Source organism: Diaphorina citri, unplaced genomic scaffold (assembly GCF_000475195.1).
Source record: "Diaphorina citri unplaced genomic scaffold, Diaci psyllid genome assembly version 1.1 scaffold1051, whole genome shotgun sequence".
NCBI lineage: Eukaryota > Metazoa > Arthropoda > Insecta > Hemiptera > Psyllidae > Diaphorina > Diaphorina citri.
The window spans coordinates 89,241-110,406 of NW_007378480.1; the positions used below are offsets into that span (position 1 = coordinate 89,241).

The 21,166-nt window shown below is 40.3% G+C and overlaps 3 protein-coding genes across 5 annotated transcripts in view; 1 reads left to right on the forward strand and 2 right to left on the reverse strand.

Moving 5' to 3' along the window:
* LOC103513950 overlaps positions 1-7,774 on the forward strand; it is an 11,874-nt gene extending 4,100 nt beyond the window's left edge. Inside the window, exons 4-10 of the mRNA XM_026827034.1 lie at positions 1,979-2,205; positions 4,200-4,385; positions 4,674-4,748; positions 5,272-5,458; positions 6,179-6,270; positions 6,441-6,641; positions 6,813-7,774. Of these exons, the coding sequence (XP_026682835.1) occupies positions 1,979-2,205; positions 4,200-4,385; positions 4,674-4,748; positions 5,272-5,458; positions 6,179-6,270; positions 6,441-6,641; positions 6,813-6,941 (1,097 nt within the window). The 3' untranslated portion in view covers positions 6,942-7,774. The remainder of the gene's footprint in view (positions 1-1,978; positions 2,206-4,199; positions 4,386-4,673; positions 4,749-5,271; positions 5,459-6,178; positions 6,271-6,440; positions 6,642-6,812) is intronic.
* Positions 7,775-10,095: 2,321 nt separating this feature from the next.
* On the reverse strand, positions 10,096-16,425 carry LOC103513939 (heat shock protein 70 A1-like). 3 transcript variants are annotated; one of them, XM_017446018.2, is made up of 4 exons: positions 16,071-16,425; positions 15,353-15,564; positions 13,611-15,078; positions 10,096-10,506 (listed from the first exon to the last, which is right to left on the reverse strand). In XM_017446018.2, the coding sequence occupies exons 1-4, from the start codon at positions 16,213-16,215 to the stop codon at positions 10,451-10,453; spliced, it is 1,881 nt and encodes a 626-aa protein (XP_017301507.1). In that variant the 5' UTR covers positions 16,216-16,425; the 3' UTR covers positions 10,096-10,450. The 3 variants fall into 3 exon arrangements, with proteins under 3 accessions (XP_017301507.1, XP_008477020.1, XP_008477019.1); XM_008478798.3 differs by lacking the exons at positions 13,611-15,078; positions 15,353-15,564 and adding exons at positions 12,249-12,460; positions 12,961-13,105 and having other exon boundaries at positions 10,103-11,974; positions 16,216-16,424; XM_008478797.3 differs by lacking the exon at positions 10,096-10,506 and having other exon boundaries at positions 13,260-15,078; positions 16,071-16,424.
* Positions 16,426-20,404: 3,979 nt separating this feature from the next.
* The window catches only part of LOC103513951 (heat shock protein 70 A1-like), an 8,683-nt gene continuing 7,921 nt past the window's right edge, over positions 20,405-21,166 (reverse strand). Inside the window, exon 2 of the mRNA XM_008478809.1 lies at positions 20,405-21,164. Within this exon, the coding sequence (XP_008477031.1) occupies positions 20,405-21,164 (760 nt within the window). The remainder of the gene's footprint in view (positions 21,165-21,166) is intronic.

Consider the following 21,166-nt stretch of genomic DNA (forward strand, 5'->3'; position numbering starts at 1 on the left):
TCTGTCTTCCTTCTCTCTTCGATTTCGGGACGATAAGACCATAGCAGTTACAGTTCCCTCTGTCAAACCTCTTGATTCCGAGAACAAACATTACCCGTTCAGGATAAAATCCACTCCGGGCGGGAACCAAGCTAACTAGGCTGGCACCCGGAAAATTTACCAAATTGAACTGCGGGATCGAACCCGCGACTTTTAATGTAGAAAGTCACCCCAGTGTCCTCTGGGACAGTATTACCTGAGTTTCAGATGAGAAGTCAAATCGGTCGAAAATGTCACGTACATATCTTACTTTCCAGATTTTTCAACTCAAATGGAAAATGAATAATTCATTTTGAATATTTTTCATTTTCTATTCTTTATTTCTATTAATATTACCTACGTAAGTACGTAATATTTATTGGATATTTTATTATGTACCTATTGTTCTGATAAATTTTCCGTTGAAAGAAATTTATAGTTTGTCGAACGATGGAAATATTTTTTTATTGTGTGAATATTTTTTTGACTAATGTTTAAAATCTGCGTGATTTGTGTGATTTTTCTCTGAACTGCCTCTGTTGAGAGATTTATTCAACCGATGCAACGTCAAATGTGAAAAACGGCTTCGGAACCCTAGTCCCTACGGGCTAGGCCGCGGGTTCGATTTCCACCCGGGGCGGATCTTATCCTAAACAGATAAAGTTGGTTCTCGGAACGGCTGGCTTTCTCCTATATCCTGTCTTCCTTCTCTATTCGCTTTTGGGACGATATTTAGCGCGTGTCTGGTTGTTCCTCTCCCGAGAGAGGCTGAGAGGGTTTGCAGTTATGACTGCGACCTTTGTAGATCTATTGTGACCCAAATCGGGACAATAAGACCTCAGCAGTTACTGTTCCTATGAAACCTCTTTAAAATCTTTGATTATTACTTATTATGTTATTATAGTTCCTTCTGATAATAATAATAAAAAAAAATTCTGGATTGCAAGTCCAGGACCTTATAAACTCTAAAATGGGGGCCACATATGTAGAAGGTTAGCTTGAGGTAACAATTAACCAATCGATAACAAGATAAGAATTGGTATTACCTAGGTCATTCGTAACAAGATTTTATCCACCCCAATCTCACCTGATAAGCTAATGCGGGGATAAATGAGAGCAGAACTAGTTTTACCTTTTTTATGTCCATTGTAACTCAAGGTCAAATGAGAACTTGAAATTTTGCAAGATATGTAACCACTATCTATTACTTTACTTGAGTGTTGACTGTCGCAAGCTTAACTTACGACATGTAATCACTGTCCAAGTATCCATTACTTGACTGTTGCAAATCAACATAGTATGCAATTCATACAGAACCTTACCTACCTATCCAATCATTGTGACAACATAATACAATAATTATGTTTATGATTAAGATATTGAGGGGTTTTTTCTGTATCTGAAGTCAAAGTGAATAGTAGGGAGTGCAGAGTCTTCCGTCGAATAGGCCCCAGGTCAGACAGATCAAAAAGTTGCTCTAGATATCTCTAATGATTAATGATCAAGTGGGAACAGTAGGTATGTTGTTTTACTTTAGATACTTTACTTTATGTTTTACTTTATGGAGTATGGTTTCATTGCCTGCCTACACACCTATCTACATTCAATTAGGTTCAAGATCACGAAAAATTTTACGTTCACTTTTGTCCACACAATATTTCGTATCATGAAATTTGGTCAAGGCAAAATAGTTATGGTGGACGTTTTTAATGGAGATCTGGATCTTAGAATTGAGAGAATGTAACCCAGTATGTCGCTACTTGTAGCGCTAGGTTGCGGGTTCAATTTCCGCTTAGGACACACTTTATCCCAAAGTCCAAAGTCTAAACCGATAAGTTTTGTTCTTGTAACGGCTGGCTTCTCCTATCCTGCTCTCTTCTCGATTTCGGGACCGTTGGTCACAGTTCTCTAATGCGGATTTTTTTTTTGCAAGTTTTAAAATTAATGACTTAATTTTCAGCCTCGGTTGAGGACCAGGGGTCATTGACCTCGCCGCCCCTCAAGGTCACCGTGGTGCGTCAGGAGCGGCTCATAGACCGCCTGTTCACCATCAGCGTGGCGGCTCTGGTCTCGATTATCTTCGTCAATTTCGGGTGCGCCTTGGATTGGCCGCTGCTCAAGGCGAGTCTGAAGCGACCTGTGGCGCCCGCCATCGGGTTCGTGGCCCAGTTTTTGTTTATGCCTGTGGTAAGTAAAGACGCGTGTTTTTTCTTTCGGAAACTGAAACTAATTCTCTTTCTCCTTCTCCTCCTAAACCTGCCTCGGTGTTGTAATGGTCAAGACGCTCGCCTGGTAAACAGGAGGGCGTGGGTTCAATACCACCCGAGGTATAGAATTTTATCCTCAAAATAATTTGAGAATTTGACAAGACCACAATAATAATAGTAGCCTACTGCTAGAGTAAAGACTAAAGGGACTTTTCAGTCTCATTCTGGCAGTATAAACACAAACAGGGTACATTTCATTCTGTCTTTGCAAGATATTACAAGATGGTGTAACATCTTGTTGGATTTCCAATAATACACCTTTTGCGCTTAGGTTTCGCTTGTGCGTAGAGCTCGAGATATTAATGGATTTGAAAGATACCGGTAAATCTTTTTATTATTTTTAAATTTTATTTCCTTTCCGTTATTTTCAGACTTGTAAGCGCTAGGTTGCGGGTTCAATTTCCGCTTAGGACACACTTTATACTAAACCGATAAGTTTCGTTCTTGGAACGGCTGGCTTCTCCTATCCTGCTCTTTTCGATTTCGGGACCGTTGGTCACAGTTCCCTCTATCAAACCTCTCCTAAAGAGATGAAGAAGAAGAAGAAGGAAAAAAAAAGATGTCAAATACATTATTACTATAGGATAAGGAAGGTAAAAAATTGGACCGATTGCAATACTTTCTCATTACCTTGTATAGGTTCCCTAAACGTAAGGGTAATAGAAAGTAAAAATGTATTGTAGCACTACCCTAAGTATAAATAAAGGGTTCAAATATGATACACGACACGCTACTATGAGCACGTAACAAATCAAACATATACAGCAGCGGTTCTCAACCTTTTTTCGCCCGCGTACCCCTTGGGTACCCGGGTTTAATCTCACGTACCCCTCGCCACCATCATTATGAGCACCGGGTACCCATACCTAGGTTGATAGGTATTATGTACCATTACAACTGAGTTCTAAACACACTCAGTACCGTTTGAAGAAAAAAACGATCAGTAGGTACTGTACGAGTACCTTGAGGTCAAAAATCAGTACCTTTTTGGACTGTACTGCAAAATTTGCTTTTGTTATCCTTTTGTCCGCCATTAAACAATTTTTTTTCCGCGTACCATCGGTTGAAAATCGCTGACACACAGAATTACAGACATCGCGTAACAGATATCGTGTTCCATTCAATATGTCTGAGCTAGCATAATACTCAGAGCTGTAAAGAAATGATTAGAGTCAGGTGAAAGTGAAATCCTATAATGTTGTCTTCGGATGCTGTACCTACTACGAGGCAATTGAAGAATTGAGACCTTATGATATTTTGTAGTCATTAGTCATGTTTTACTCTGTGTATAGCCAGCTTAGTTAGCTTAGTTGGTAGTGCGTCTGCCTTGTAAGCACTAGGCCGCGGGTTCGATTCCCGCCCGGGGCGGATTTTATCCTGATGGGACCTCCTTCTCCTCCTAAACCTGCCCCGGTGGTGTAATGGTCCAGACGCTCGCCTGGTAAACAGGAGGGCATGGGTTCAATACCACCCGAGGTATAGAATTTTATCCTCAAAATAATTTGAGAATTTGACCACAAGACCACAATAATAGTAGTAGCCTACTGCTGGAGTAAAGGGACTTTTCTGTCGTCTGTCCTATGCGAGCAGTTTAAACAAGCACTATTATTATTATTAATAATATTTTATTATTTTTTTATACTGTCTGTATAGGTACCAAATACATAAGACCTTGTTTAGACTTCGGGAGTAAAGGGACTTTTCAGTCTCATTCTGGCAGTATAAGAGCAGGGTACATTCCATTCTCTTTGCAAGATATTACAAGATGGCGTAACATCTTGTTGGATTTCCAATAATACACCTTTTGCGCTTAGGTTTCGCTTGTACGTAGAGCTCGAGATATTAATGGATTTGAAAGATACCGGTACATCTTTTTATTATTTTTAAATTTTATTTCCTTTCCGTTATTTTCAGATAAGTTTTGTGCTCGCAAGACTCTTGTTCCCTCATTCGGTGCCGCTGCAGTTAGGTTTGTTTTTCGCCGGGGTCGCGCCGGGTGGGGGGGCGTCCAATGTTTGGATCTACACCCTCGGCGGCAATATTAACCTGAGCATCACGATGACCGCCGTCAGCACTTTTGCCGCCTTTGGTAAGTTGATAATATTTTAAGAAAACTTGGCAAAAAAAAAGTCAAAATGGACCTTCATTGTCCTTTGGGCGTCCAATGTTTGGATCTACACCCTGGGCGGCAACATTAACCTCAGCATCACGATGACCGCTGTCAGCACATTTGCCGCCTTTCGTAAGTTGCCCTACTAAATGTACACCAACCTGTACTTGTTCAAACTGTTCACTTGGAAGGTAAGGGAAATCGCCTGGGGCCTTTTTTTTTTTTTTTTTTTTTACGCTTGATAATTCAAAATAATATCGCCTGGGGCGGTCTTTTTTTTTCATCTGATTGTGTTCATCGTCATCTTTGCCGTGTACACCAATCTGTACCTGTTCAAGCTGTTCACTTGGAAGGTAAGCTAGCAAATCGCCTGAGGCGCATTTTTTCAATACGCTTTCTCATGGTGCGAATCCTCAAGCCTTTCTCCGGGTCTTTGATTGTGTTCATTGTTATCTTTGCCGTGTATTAAACTGTTCACTTGGAAGGTAAGCCTTATTTACTCGGAAGATTAGTGTTGAAATCGCCTGCGGCGTATTTTTTTTTTTTTTTTTTTTTTTGAGAAAAGGACTAGCGCTTACAAAGAATTTTTGTTTCAGAGTCTTATCGTCTGAAATCGTGCAGAGTAGAAGGTTAGGCTAGAAAATAGCCAGCTGTTTCGTGAACGAACCTTATCTGTTTAGAATAAAGTTCGTCCTGGGCAGGAACCGAACCCGCGGGCTAGCGCTTACAAGGCAAACCCGCTAGAAACCAATCCAATCAAGCTAGCATTTTATCACATTCTGACTGAAATGAGACGAAAATACTAGGCTAAGCTGGCCCAATATGGAACAATAAAAATAAACAAATTTAACATTACCCCACCATTTTTTCTTCCAGATCGTTCTAGCAGGGGCAGGTCTGCCGTGGTTTGGCTACATGTTTGGCTACCTCCTCGCACGACTCACCCGTCAGTCACCTGCTGATACGCTCGCCATATCGGTAGAAACTGGCATACAGAACACGGGTATCGCCATATTTATGCTCCGCTTCTCTCTCGGACAACCCGAAGCTGATATGACCACTGGTAAGTGATAATCTGATAATACATTCCTTGCCTCGTCTGGAATCGAACCCGCAACCTCCTGTTTACCAGGTGAGCGTCTTGACCACTACGCCACCAAGGCTGGTGGCTATAGGATAAGGAAATTAAAAAAAACTGCCCCTAATGGTCACTCACCATGATATCTGAGGTTCAGGACGAGCCAATTAAACATGGCTAGAGACCATCACCCCGGTGTATATCTGATACAAAAAGATGTCTTTTCTTTATTCTGCCATCACCATTCGACTAGAGCTGAAGCTGCTACAACAACAACAACATCAACAGCATGAACATGAACAACTAATGTGATTTCTCAATTTCTTTAGCCTTCAGATACCAGGTACAATTTGAGAATTTGACCACAATAATAGTAGTAGCCTACTGCTGGAGTAAAGGGACTTTTCAGTCCTATGCGAGCAGTATAAATAACTGCCCCTAATGGTCACTCACCATGATATCTGAGGTTCAGGACGAGCCAATTAAACATGGCTAGAGACCATCACCCCGGTGTATGGCAGATACAAAAAGATAACTTTTCTTTATTCTGCCATCACCATTCGACTAGAGCTGAAGCTGCTACAACAACAACAACGACATCAACAGCATGAACATGAACAACTAATGTGATTTCTCAATTTCTTTAGTATAAAGTATAAATTCTATTCCATTCCATTCCATTCATTTTTTTTTTTTTTTTTTCAGTGGTACCAGTAGCCGTGGCTCTCATGACCCCCCTCCCTCTCCTCGCCTACTACATCTACTACAAGTATCAGGCCCGGATCTGCCCCTCGGAAATCAAAAACCAACCCGAGATCATTCAAAACCATCAGGAGGTAGTTAAGTTCCCCGTGCATGATGTGTCCGCGCCTGTGAGCACGATTTCCGCGCCTAGCGTTTGGAATGGGCTGGCGAATGGGATATGTCTGAGGGTAATAAATCCCAATGGACTTGGAAATGGGGGGAAATCAAGAACCAGCCCGAGATCATTCAGAACCATCAGGAGATAGTTAAGTTCCCCGTGCATGATGTGTCCGCCCCTGTGAGCACGATTTCCGCGCCTGGCGTTTGGAATGGGCTGGCGAATGGGATGAAGAATGGGGTCGGAAATGGGGTAATAAATCCCAATGGACTTGGAAATGGGGTCGGAAATACAGCTCCCAATGGGGTCGGAAATATAGTTTCCAATGGGACTGGACATCCCAATGGGGTTGGCAATCCAGTGCCCATTGAAGAGGGAAGAGTGGCCATGAGCACGATTTCCGCGCCTAGCGTTTGGAATGGGCTGGCGAATGGGATGAAGAATGGGGTAATAAATCCCAATGGACTTGGAAATGGGGTCGGAAATATAGTTTCCAATGGGACTGGACATCCCAATGGGGTTGGCAATCCAGTGCCCATTGAAGAGGGAAGAGTGGCCAATGGAGTGCCCCAGGGGGCAGCCTGCCCCCTTCGGCTGATCAATTGAATGGGTAGGCCTGTTACGACACAGACCACTTGAGTCTAACGTAGCTGTTGTTTCATTACTACGAAATAAAATCGGTGGTGACACACTCATCTAAAAACGACGGTAAAAAAGTGTTTCCGGGAATTCTGGTACCCTGTTTTGGAAAGCATCTAGAAGTTCACATTTGGCACTTTGCAATAGTTATGAATATGTGTCGTGAGATTTAACGCATAAATTCACACACTTACCGAACGTGATGCCGGCGACTCACCCACAGTCCCACAGACCGCCTGTGTGGCGGAAAAGCATCAGACCTAGGTGTGTCAGACCGTCTGAAAGACCTAGGTTGGAAGCTTTTTCCGCCATACATACTCAGACCTAAGTCTGTCAGACAGTGTGAGAGTGAGTGGCTGGCAAAAAAGAGTTTTTTTTTTAGAATAAAATAAATCAGTACCTTGGATCACCCTATTTATCCTGGTGGAATTGGATTAGCCATTTAATTCAGCAGAGGGGTGTGCTTTTAAACAGACTTTATAAGAATATAGGGGCTTTGGGTCGGGCCCTAATTTTTTACTAGTTTTAATAATAAAACGTAAAAAAATGTTACCAATTAATTTAAAAGTTTTAACACGGTCTAAAGATCGCCATTGTTTTTTCAAGTATTTAAAAATCAGGTTGAGTGGAAGAGCTCATTAAGTGAGAATCCTACCATTAATGCCTTTAAAATAATAATACCTATTAGGTAATAATAATGAAATAGTTACTTTTGCACTTTTTTTTGTATGTAAAAATTTCGCGGATTTTCGTAACCTGTCATTTATGTTTTTACGCACGTTCGCGAAATATTCCGGATCAATACCTATAACTATCTACCTACCTAAATTTTACATTTTTGACCTCTGGTAGAAACAAAGCCAACTATGCATTTTTTTACCGTATATTTTAAATTTATTGACCTTACCTATGTAATGATCAGAGTCCTTCAAATATGACGTTTATTTTTCTTAAAATATGACTCTAAAAATATGACTTTATGACGTTTATTTTTCGTGAACATCATCGAAAACGGCAGATTCTATAGGGAAAGGGATATGGAAGGTGAAGATCAAAGCAGGATGGTGAGTGTCAAGTGGAAGGAAGGAGTCGGCGCGATCAACAGAACATTCATGAGGATGTATCGAGGAAAAGACAAGATCAAGAGTTCTACCAATGGCGTTAAGAACCCTATTGAATTGCTTTAACTGAAGAAAACAAGCATATTCAATAGTCAGGCGAGACTTCTCTGCAGTTCCTGTAGGGAAGGAGTCATCAGTTAGATCCCCCCAAACGACATCAGGTAAGTTATAATCACCAACTATAATAAATTTATCAGAAGGGTAAGTATTCAGAAGATTATCAACAACCTCCCAGTGAGACTCGTAAGACAGAAGAGGAGCATCAGGAGGAATATAAACAACACCTATCACATAGTTCTGAGATCTAGACCCATTATCAAGACACACTCGGACGAATATTTGCTCGACATTATCATGAATCAAAGGTAAGCGAGAACAAGAAAATTGATTAGCAAAAGCGATGAGAACGCCGCCACCACCTCCAGTTTTATGACTGGTTCTGGAGTTGCGATCGCAGCGAAAGACGGAGAAATCACAGAAACCTAATTCGCCGTCAAGACAGGAAGGGTTCAAATTTGTCTCAGTGAAGGCGAAGATATGATGAGGTTGAAGAGGAATATTGGATCTGAGAATTGAAAGTTTTGATCTTAGCCCATTTACATTCTGATAAAATATAGAAACGTCAGATATTGAAGAAACAGAGTTGTGATTATGAGTATTAAGAATCGGGTAGGTATGGTTCGATGAAGAAGTAGAAGGGGTTTGATGATTAGAAGAGGAGGAGGAGGAAGTGAGTGTTATTAAGTTATCCGGGTTCCTGCATTGTTGGGAAAATTTGACTCGAGTCGAAAGGTGGAATCTAATGTAGGGATTGGAAAGTTTAAAAAAAGGATACGTGGGATTTTATTGATCCTTTAATCCTGTATCCTTTTTGATGTCCCATATTACGGAATTAATTTTACCAAATTTTGTTGTTTATTTAAAAATATTTACCCTCGGTACATTATCATTTGAGTTTAATAATTTTTAATGTTATTTTGTTATACGCCTGCCTCGGTGGTGTAGTGGTTAAGGCGCTCGCCAGGTAAACAGGAGGGCGTGGGTTCAATCCCAGCCGAGGTATGGAATTTTATCCTCAATATAATTTGAGAATTTGACCACAATAATAGTAGTAGCCTACTGCTGGAGTAAAGGGACTTATCAGTCCTATGCGAGCAGTAAAAATAAGCACTATTATTATCATATAGGTAGGTACCTACGTAGGTAGTGTTTACATAAAGCGGAACTTTGAGCAGGGATGTTTGGTTGTAGCTAGGTAGCGTATTATACGTAATTTTATGTGACCTCGGTACATTATCATTGGAGTTTAATAATTTTTAATGTTATTTTGTTATACCCTGAAGTCACTCTTTTCTTATGATCTTATTTTGGTTGACGTACTTTTTTTTCGGATTTTATTCTCTTCATTCTATACATTTTTTGTATATTGTGAAATAAATTTACCTAGTATGAAATTCGTATATTTGTGGGAAATAAAGGAACTCACTATCTACTTATACACCTATACCAACTTTTTTTTTTTTTCAAATGCCTCCCTATTCAGCTCACACCAGTGCTTCGTCGCGGGTTCAATGCCCGCCCCAGGCATACTTTATTCTAAACAAGTAAACAGGTGAGGTTCGTTCTCGGAACGGCTGGCTTTCTCCTATCCTGTCCTCCTTCCATCTTCTCTGTCGCGACGTTAAGACCTCCGAAATTACAGTTCCGAACCTCTTTAAAAAAAGCTTATAATATTATACTTTGGAAATGAAGAACACGAGATTTTCTAATGGATGAATGAAAATTATATCGGTTTTATTTTTCAAGAAAAAGATGGAAATTTCTTATCAAAAGATGACAACATACATTTTTAGGATGAAAATCTACATAGAAATAGTACAATAAAGATCACAAGAATCAGTAAAAGATCTAAATTACTAAAGGAACAAAAAGAAGGATTCTTTGTCCCAAATCCATCCACAATATACCTATTGGAATGTTGGAATCCCTGGATCTAATTTGGGTACAGCCTGAGAGGATGAAAAGATTTGTCAGGGAAGGAGTATTGTTTATGGTAAAAAAATAATAAACAATGTAGGAACATCAGACACAAATCTTCACAATACCCATCAGCCTGTACGGGGGACTTAAATGTCGTATTTTCGCTTCGCAATTTTCAGGTGGTAATGATGGGAAATTGGCAAATGGCACACTGCCTGGCATTGTACCATTTCTCTTTTTTCCACCACTGCCACCGTGAATATTTGAGAAGCAGGGCCCTAGGAAGGCAAGGGAGCTAAGGCATTATGGAAAGGAAGGGGGATGAAGGACTTTGTCCCAAGGAAGGGAGGATAACAGAATGAGAGTTCTAACAGCTTAGTCCACCTCTTCTACAGTAGGACCTCCGCGTGGCATATCCCCAGCACTAGCTCCTCCATGCATCTTACTCATGAGTGGCATACAAGACTTCTGCAACTGTTGTAGCTTATCCTGGTATTCTTCCTTGTCTGCCAACGTATTGTTATCCAACCATTTGAGAGTAGCATCACATTCCTCGCGGCATCTAGATTTCTCAGATTCGGTAAGTTTGTTTCCAGCATTGTCCAGGGCTTGTTTCACGTTGAATACATACGCTTCCAAGTTGTTTCTAGCAGAAATTCTCTCCTTCTGTCTCTCGTCTTCATCTTTGTATCGTTCTGCATCGTTGATCATTCGATCGATTTCTTCTTTGGATAGGCGGCCCTTGTCATTCTTGATGGTAATGTTCTGACTCTTGCCACTGCTCGTGTCTTTAGCTGTCACATTCAGGATGCCGTTAGCATCCAAGTCAAACGTCACATCTATCTTGGGCACACCTCGAGGTGCCGGAGGAATACCAGTCAGATCAAATGTGCCCAGGAGATTGTTATCTTTAGTCATGGCTCTCTCACCTTCAAACACTTGAATGGTGACGGCTGGTTGATTGTCAGCGTATGTGGTGAATGTCTGTGTTTGTTTGCATGGGATACGTGTGTTGCGTTCAATCAGCTTGGTCATGACACCACCTGCAGTTTCTATTCCGAGAGACAATGGCGTCACATCTACTAGAAGAACATCTTGGATAGCAGAACTCTGATCACCACTCAGAATGGCAGCTTGTACTGCGGCTCCATAAGCAACTGCCTCATCCGGGTTGATGGAAAGGTTGAGAGATTTTCCACAGAAGAAGTTCTGCAGGAGGGATTGAACTTTAGGAATACGGGTAGAGCCACCGACCAGCACAACATCATGGATAGCACTCTTGTCTAGCTTGGCGTCTTGTAGCGCTTTCTCCACGGGTTGCAGCGTCGAGCGGAACAAATCCGAACACAGTTCTTCAAATCTTGCCCTGGAAATCTTCGTGTAGAAATCTATGCCGTCATACAGTGCGTCAATCTCAATACTGGCTTCTGTACTTGAAGACAGAGTTCGCTTGGCTCGCTCTGCCGCGGTTCTTAGTCGTCTCAGAGCTCGCGGGTTCACGCTCATATCCTTCTTGTACTTCCTCTTGAACTCCTCCGCTAGATGTGACACCAGTCGATTGTCAAAGTCTTCACCGCCCAGGTGTGTGTCTCCCGCAGTAGATCGCACCTCAAACAATGCTCCCTCATCAATACTCAGGATAGAAACATCAAATGTTCCGCCTCCCAAGTCAAAGATAAGTACATTGCGTTCTCCTTTCAGATTCTTGTCCAGACCATAGGCTAGGGCCGCAGCTGTGGGTTCATTTACAATTCTCATCACGTTAAGACCAGCAATGGCTCCAGCATCTTTGGTAGCTTGACGTTGGGCGTCATTGAAATAGGCGGGGACTGTGATGACAGCATCTCGGACTGAATGACCTAGATATGCCTCGGCGGTTTCTTTCATTTTAGTCAGCACCTGGAACATCGAGAAACAAAAGAATATAAGTTTTATTGAACTAATAGAACTGAGGAAACACATGAAGAAAGTACTTGCCTACTTTAAACTTTTTTCTTTCACTTGATAGGTATGTCTTAACTTTAAACTAACCTGGTACAAAAGTATAAATGCCTAATCCCTGCAACTTTTCAAAACTACCTCCTTTGAAGTAGGTACCACTCAAATTTCAACTTATCAAATCCCGTATTTAAAATCAACTGAATTTAAAGGAAATTTTAATTGCAAAACTTACCATTGAGCTGATTTCTTCTGGTGCAAAAGTCTTTCTTTCTCCTTTGAACTCAACTTGGATTTTGGGTTTGGAGCAATCGTTCACCACAGTGAAAGGCCAGTGCTTCATGTCTTGTTGAATTTTGGGGTCATCAAATTTGCGTCCAATCAGTCGTTTGGCATCGAATACTGTGTTCTTTGGGTTCATGGCCACTTGGTTTTTAGCTGCATCGCCTGTGAAATAAGACAAAGGATTGGTTAGAGATCTGGAGGAAAAAAAAAAAATGCAAAGACCTAAAGAAAGACCTTGGGGTAGGTTTCACCAACCTTGTTTTTACCCCCTAACAGAGGCGGTTGCTGTTGCCCTTAGAGTAGACCTTAGAGCCCCTGTCAAGCCTGTACAAATCAGATGGAAATTAACAGGCTGTTAGCTTAAGAAGCCTCCAAGGGGCTGAAATAATAGTAGTGAAATCCCCCACTCTTATTTAGTATTTCCTCTTTAATGTTAAGTATTTAATTTCCTTGGTTAGGTACCTACGTAGTAAAATAAGCAGACCAAAATTTTCTAAGACCCAAACAGCAGTTTTAAGTGGGTTTTAGATAGGTACTAAAAGCAGGTTATAGGTACATAGTATAACTATTGTTCCATCAATTTTTATCGGACGTGAGGTGAGAGTGGTGAGACTCTATCTTAAAAAAATATTCAAGGTATGAAACTTGTAGGAAAAACTTACCAATCAGTCTTTCAGTGTCTGTGAATGCGACATAGCTGGGGGTTGTTCGGTTTCCTTGATCATTGGCGATGATTTCCACTTTACCCTGCTGGAACACTGCCACACAGGAGTAGGTGGTTCCCAGATCGATTCCGATGGCTGGCATGTGCGATTTACTGTCCTAGGTAAGAGTTAGTTCCTGTTAAACTAAAGAATTCTAGGCAAGAGAAAACACACTGGGTTTTAGGTGATTTAAAAAAAAAGACTAGGTAGTTTATTTTTATTTTCAAAACCAACTTGAAATAAAACTAAGCAATAAATAATATGAACTTGTATCTATCTAGTCAGATATAACAAGAATCTAGTTGAGTTTTTATTTTATTAATTACCTACCTATTTACAAATATTTACAATAATTTACAATACTTGTGCAAGACCTATTTAAACTACTGATAGAGAGATCGTGATATGTACAACAAATTTGCATATCCACTCTAATGTACAACTTATTCACAGTCATAAGAGCTCTTTAAATGGAGTTAGAAATTTACAGAAAATAGTGGTGAAATCAGGATGAGGGAAACGAAGAAGAATCAATGAAGACGCTTAGTCCACTTCCTCTACAGTAGGACCTCCACGTGGCATATCCCCAGCACTAGCTCCTCCAGCACCTCCATGCATCTTACTCATGAGTGGCATACAAGACTTCTGCAACTGTTGTAGCTTATCCTGGTATTCTTCCTTGTCTGCCAACGTATTGTTATCCAACCATTTGAGAGTAGCATCACATTCCTCGCGGCATCTAGATTTCTCAGATTCGGTAAGTTTGTTTCCAGCATTGTCCAGGGCTTGTTTCACGTTGAATACATACGCTTCCAAGTTGTTTCTAGCAGAAATTCTCTCCTTCTGTCTCTCGTCTTCATCTTTGTATCGTTCTGCATCGTTGATCATTCGATCGATTTCTTCTTTGGATAGGCGGCCCTTGTCATTCTTGATGGTAATGTTCTGACTCTTGCCACTGCTCGTGTCTTTAGCTGTCACATTCAGGATGCCGTTAGCATCCAAGTCAAACGTCACATCTATCTTGGGCACACCTCGAGGTGCCGGAGGAATACCAGTCAGATCAAATGTGCCCAGGAGATTGTTATCTTTAGTCATGGCTCTCTCACCTTCAAACACTTGAATAGTGACGGCTGGTTGATTGTCAGCGTACGTGGTGAATGTCTGTGTTTGTTTGCATGGGATACGTGTGTTGCGTTCAATCAGCTTGGTCATGACACCACCTGCAGTTTCTATTCCGAGAGACAATGGCGTCACATCTACTAGAAGAACATCTTGGATAGCAGAACTCTGATCACCACTCAGAATGGCAGCTTGTACTGCGGCTCCATAAGCAACTGCCTCATCCGGGTTGATGGAAAGGTTGAGAGATTTTCCACAGAAGAAGTTCTGCAGGAGGGATTGAACTTTAGGAATACGTGTAGAGCCACCGACCAGCACAACATCATGGATAGCACTTTTGTCTAGCTTGGCGTCTTGTAGCGCTTTCTCCACGGGCTGCAGCGTCGAGCGGAACAAATCCGAACACAGTTCTTCAAATCTTGCCCTGGAAATCTTCGTGTAGAAATCTATGCCGTCATACAGTGCGTCAATCTCAATACTGGCTTCTGTACTTGAAGACAGAGTTCGCTTGGCTCGCTCTGCCGCGGTTCTTAGTCGTCTCAGAGCTCGCGGGTTCACGCTCATATCCTTCTTGTACTTCCTCTTGAACTCCTCCGCTAGATGTGACACCAGTCGATTGTCAAAGTCTTCACCGCCCAGGTGTGTGTCTCCCGCAGTAGATCGCACCTCAAACAATGCTCCCTCATCAATACTCAGGATAGAAACATCAAATGTTCCGCCTCCCAAGTCAAAGATAAGTACATTGCGTTCTCCTTTCAGATTCTTGTCCAGACCATAGGCTAGGGCCGCGGCTGTGGGTTCATTTACAATTCTCATCACGTTAAGGCCAGCAATGGCTCCAGCATCTTTGGTAGCTTGACGTTGGGCATCATTGAAATAGGCGGGGACTGTGATGACAGCATCTCGGACTGAATGACCTAGATATGCCTCGGCGGTTTCTTTCATTTTAGTCAGCACCTGGAACATCGAGAAACAAAAGAATATAAGTTTTATTGAACTAATAGAACTGAGGAAACACATGAAGAAAGTACTTGCCTACTTTAAACTTTTTTCTTTCACTTGATAGGTATGTCTTAACTTTAAACTAACCTGGTACAAAAGTATAAATGCCTAATCCCTGCAACTTTTCAAAACTACCTCCTTTGAAGTAGGTACCACTCAAATTTCAACTTATCAAATCCCGTATTTAAAATCAACTGAATTTAGAGGAAATTTTAATTGCAAAACTTACCATTGAGCTGATTTCTTCTGGTGCAAAAGTCTTTCTTTCTCCTTTGAACTCAACTTGGATTTTGGGTTTGGAGCAATCGTTCACCACAGTGAAAGGCCAGTGCTTCATGTCTTGTTGAATTTTGGGGTCATCAAATTTGCGTCCAATCAGTCGTTTGGCATCGAATACTGTGTTCTTTGGGTTCATGGCCACTTGGTTTTTAGCTGCATCGCCTGTGAAATAAGACAAAGGATTGGTTAGAGATCTGGAGGAAAAAAAAAAAATGCAAAGACCTAAAGAAAGACCTTGGGGTAGGTTTCACCAACCTTGTTTTTACCCCCTAACAGAGGCGGTTGCTGTTGCCCTTAGAGTAGACCTTAGAGCCCCTGTCAAGCCTGTACAAATCAGATGGAAATTAACAGGCTGTTAGCTTAAGAAGCCTCCAAGGGGCTGAAATAATATAGTAGTGAAATCCCCCACTCTTATTTAATACCTCCTCTTTAATGTTACCTAAGTATTTAATTTCCTTGGTTAGGTACCTAACGTAGTAAAATAAGCAGACCAAAATTTTCTAAGACCTAAACAACAGTTTTAAGTAGGTTTTAGATAGGTACTAAAAGCAGGTATAGGTACATAGTATAACTATTGTTCCATCAATTTTTATCGGACGTGAGGTGAGAGTGGTGAGACTCTATCTTAAAAAAATATTCAAGGTATGAAACTTGTAGGAAAAACTTACCAATCAGTCTTTCGGTGTCTGTGAATGCGACATAGCTGGGGGTTGTTCGGTTTCCTTGATCATTGGCGATGATTTCCACTTTACCCTGTTGGAACACTGCCACACAGGAGTAGGTGGTTCCCAGATCGATTCCGATGGCTGGCATGTTTATTTTTTCTATCACAAAAACTTAAATTTGAATTACAAAACTTGAAAAAATTCTCACTATTTCAAACTTGTAAAATAGGAAACTCAGTTAAAAACTTTGCAATTAAATTTATTTAGCACTTAAAAATATTCACAGTAAATTCACGAAAACTTGAGAAATAAATCGCTTGTAAGATCACTTGTAACTTTTGTATCAGATCGCTTCAGAAATGTAACTGATAAGGAACGACCTTGTTTCGAATTTTTATAATCAAACAAATATTTCTAGAAAGATAGCGAACATTCCAGAAAAATCTAGACGCTTTTTAGTTGCTAGGGAAGATGTTTACTGCGCGCTGATTGGTTGAATTCTCTCTCTGTCCTTGTTCAACGTATCGCTAGTTCTCTCGCACCTTAGCAACGGGATTTCTATGGCGGCTCTTCATTAGTAATATTGAAATGAGTCACACCATGGGATTAAAATAAATTAATATTATAACTTATAATACATAATAATATATAATTATAATAATGACGTCATGTCTTGTACCATTGGGATGTCCATTTTTGGATTATTGAAGATTGAAGTCCGGTTATGGTATTAGAATGGTTCAAATTTTTGTCGATGGTGGGATTCGAACCCGGGACCTTCTGCATGGCAAGCAAGCGCGTTAGGTACCACTGGATCAGCCATGCCCCCATGTTTTGTTTATTAGCATGTTTTGTTTAACGTTTATTTCTCTTGGGTCGGTACTAGGCGAGGGTCGATGGTCGGTCGTTCTCCGTTGTGGACGCCTACTAGTTCCCTGTGAATCGTTGGAGTTAAGCAACTTTGTGCTTGAAAAGAAGAACACAAATAGCTTTTACTCTTCACAGTAAAAGCTATTTGTATTCTTCTTTTCGAGATGAATCTTCACAAAGTTACGTCAGAATCTATCAAACTTTGTGCTTCTTTGATGTCTAGATATTGGACTCTCTGAGACAACACGTATTGCTGGCTTGGTTATTTTATCCCCCGCTCATGATCAGACCGCCTGACAGCTCCAGGTCTGTCAGACGGTCTGACAGACATGTGGCGGAAAAACCTTCAGACCTAGGGTCTGCCAGATGGCCTGACACACTTAGGTAGGTCTCATCCTTTTTCCGTCACACACAGTTCGATACCTAGTTTGTCTTATTTTTTTTTTTTTTTTTTTTAAAATTTTTTTTATGCACTCAGCATTACCTCCCCCCTCTCAAGACATTTCATTCTGGCATTTGGTTTTTGATAGTATTTGTTTTGTCTGCTATGGTCATCAAGGCATTCCCCCACTCTTCTTTGGTATTTGTGAAAAAAGTCATCCCCACTCAGATGCTGAATGATGTGAAAAATGCTAGCATTTTCTAGCATCCAATAAAAAAACTATAAAAAAAAATGATTTAGAAAACCTGGATAAACCAAATTCTTTGACTTGACTTGGATTCAAACTAAAAACTTCCAGATCCCAATACTTGGGAATTTTCAACCTTAGTGTATGTTGTCAGAGGTACTTTAGTTATCTGTTGCATATGTCACCAAATCATGGGCCATAATACCTACCTACCTATGTCCCTAGTTTTTCCCCCCTAGTGCAACCCACATTACCAATATAATGACATGAAATTGCTTAAGTGATCTGGGAGCTGTTGCATTCAGGGCTAACCTTCAGAATTGGGTAACCACAGTACAAGGTACACGCGCTACCAATCAAGCTAACTAGGCCGGTAAACTATTTTCCTTATAGGAAAGAAAGATACCTTATACCTAGAGCTAGGAAAGATAAGGAAAGTAACTAATTAGGCTGGCAAACTACTTTCCTAAGAAAAGAAAAATAAAATAAGTATATCAAAGATAAGGAAAGTAGTAAACTAGCAGTATTGAACATAAATAAATGAAAACCAATAGTAAGTAGATACATATACCGTACTTACAGTCTGTACACAATCAAACAATATTAAATCCAACCTAACTGTGTACACAATGCTATTGCAATAATAATACAACCTAACTGTGTACACTATGGCTTATTCTCAGGGTATTACCCTAATGCAAGTGGCATTAACCGCAGTCGGCCTTAATATCTCAATAATCTCCACTAGGCAGTTGCTTAAGTATAGGAAGTGTGGGTAATATGGAACCCCCTTTTGTTTTTTGGCTATAACTACCAACTTGTTTGGTATGGAAAGCTGAAATTTCAGGTATTGAGGAATTTGTGTGAATCAATTGGAACACTTCTGCTCTATAATTTCCCCTGTAGCTGTCACAGTATATTGTGGGTGGTAGGTGTATGTGACTTCAAATAAGTAGATTGTACAGGGTTTCTCAGGATTTTTTTTAAGAGTTCGATAGAGGGAACTGTAACTGCTGATGTCTTACTGTCCCGAAAACGAAGAGAGAAGTAAGAAGGATAGGAAAAAGGCAGTCGTTCCAGGAACGATCATTATCTACTTAGGATGAAATCCGCTCAGGCGGGAATCGAACCCGCATCCCAAAAGTATAAAATTCTAAAGCAATGTCTACTTCGTCTTTTCAGTGGCCAATTTTTTTTTCATCCTGTATAAATACTTGGTTTTTAGCCACCCTGTACATGGCTCCCATGTTGGTATTTATTTTATTTCACCATTGAAATCCTCCCCCGTATATTTTGCCTGCAAGGATTATAATATGAAGGTACACACCAATTTTTATAGTCAGTACATACCTAACGTGAAGGGTCAGTGGTTAATGTAGCAATATCCCCATCTGCGGCAGAAACTCCTTTCTCTTCAGACATTAGACACCTGAGAAGATGGAGGCTAAAGGTAGTAACACACTACCATGTTACGTCACGTGACGTGACGTAACGTGATCTTAATGAGGAACGAAATTCCTGAACGAAATTACCTGCAATATTATGGGAAATGGAAAAGATTGAACTATATCTTTCCGACTCCCCATGACATCACGTGACGTGAGGGTAGTGTGTTTCCACCTTGAGTTTCATGCTTGAGACAAAGTGTTCTTGAATTTACGGATACTCGTAAAAAAAGACATTTTTGTAGGATGTCTGGGGCCAGTAGAAGAACCCCTACTTTTTTTTTTTTTTTTTTTTTTTTTAATAGGCTAGAACTTTGAAGAATAAAAAAGTTAGCTATTCTGCACAACTACTGCAAAAAAGAAGTAAGAAATAAATCCAAAATAAATAAATATCTACAATGTAGGCATTTTTTATTTTGAAAGAAAAAAATTACTTTAGAAAAAAAAAAAACAAAGATAATTTATTCACAAAAGTCGCACACATAAAGCGATTTTTTGTCTACACCTGCACATTCAGTGTGCGACCAAAAGTTGCCATAACAAAATGGGGTCCATAATAAGAGCAAAAAAGGTTCCATAAAACCAGCACTTCACTATTTTCACAGTTTTGTCATTAACGACATAATTAATAAAATTTTAGTTTAAAAATTAATTAGAAATAATTTTCAAGACCTTTAAGAAAGATAATAAACCACCCTTTTTAATTTTTATACACACTTACTTGTTTTAAATTAAAATCTTCGAGTTGCCAAAAAAAGTTTTGGAGATGCTACAAAATTTTGTCGCGCTATTGAGGTGCGTGAAGTTAGCACCACAACTTTTGCTGCGAATTTGTACCAAAGCCCATCATTTAGTACCCATTCTGTTCCATCAAACCCACTTTGTCCCATAATTTGTACCAGCACCATTACATCACAATTCATGTTTTTAGTTTTCCTGGTTTGAATTTCCCACTTAGAAGAATAGATACAGTAAAACGGGGTGAATAGGAACAGTGGGGTGAATAGAAACGAAACTTTAGGTTAAGGTTCGAAAATTATTTATTTTTCCAACTAAAATTCTAAGAGATGTAATGTGGGCAAAAAAAAAAAACGCTTCCAAATTATAAGACTTCAAATTTTAGCAGGAAAATTGAAGAAAAAAAAATCTTCAAACCTTAACATGAAGTTTCGTTTCTATTCACCCCGTTTTTACATACATTATACTATGGTACAAGAACATCTGTCGTAATAAGCAAAGTGTGTTGTTTCTTCCCAGGTAAACTCAATTAAGATAATTTTATTTTAATACTGGTTGTTGAAAAAAGTAGAAGATATGACAATCTAGAGAACGGATTTCATTACTCCATTTCACTCCTGAAATAGCACAGTTACCTACCTCTCAAGTAGAATTTTTAAATATCCAACCATTTGAGAGTAGCATCACATTCCTCGCGGCATCTAGATTTCTCAGATTCGGTAAGTTTGTTTCCAGCATTGTCCAGGGCTTGTTTCACGTTGAATACATACGCTTCCAAGTTGTTTCTAGCAGAAATTCTCTCCTTCTGTCTCTCGTCTTCATCTTTGTATCGTTCTGCATCGTTGATCATTCGATCGATTTCTTCTTTGGATAGGCGGCCCTTGTCATTCTTGATGGTAATGTTCTGACTCTTGCCACTGCTCGTGTCTTTAGCTGTCACATTCAGGATGCCGTTAGCATCCAAGTCAAACGTCACATCTATCTTGGGCACACCTCGAGGTGCCGGAGGAATACCAGTCAGATCAAATGTGCCCAGGAGATTGTTATCTTTAGTCATGGCTCTCTCACCTTCAAACACTTGAATGGTGACGGCTGGTTGATTGTCAGCGTATGTGGTGAATGTCTGTGTTTGTTTGCATGGGATACGTGTGTTGCGTTCAATCAGCTTGGACATGACACCGCCTGCAGTTTCTATTCCGAGAGACAATGGCGTCACATCTACTAGAAGAACATCTTGGATAGCAGAACTCTGATCACCACTCAGAATGGCAGCTTGTACTGCGGCTCCATAAGCAACTGCCTCATCCGGGTTGATGGAAAGGTTGAGAGATTTTCCACAGAAGAAGTTCTGCAGGAGGGATTGAACTTTAGGAATACGGGTAGAGCCACCGACCAGCACAACATCATGGATAGCACT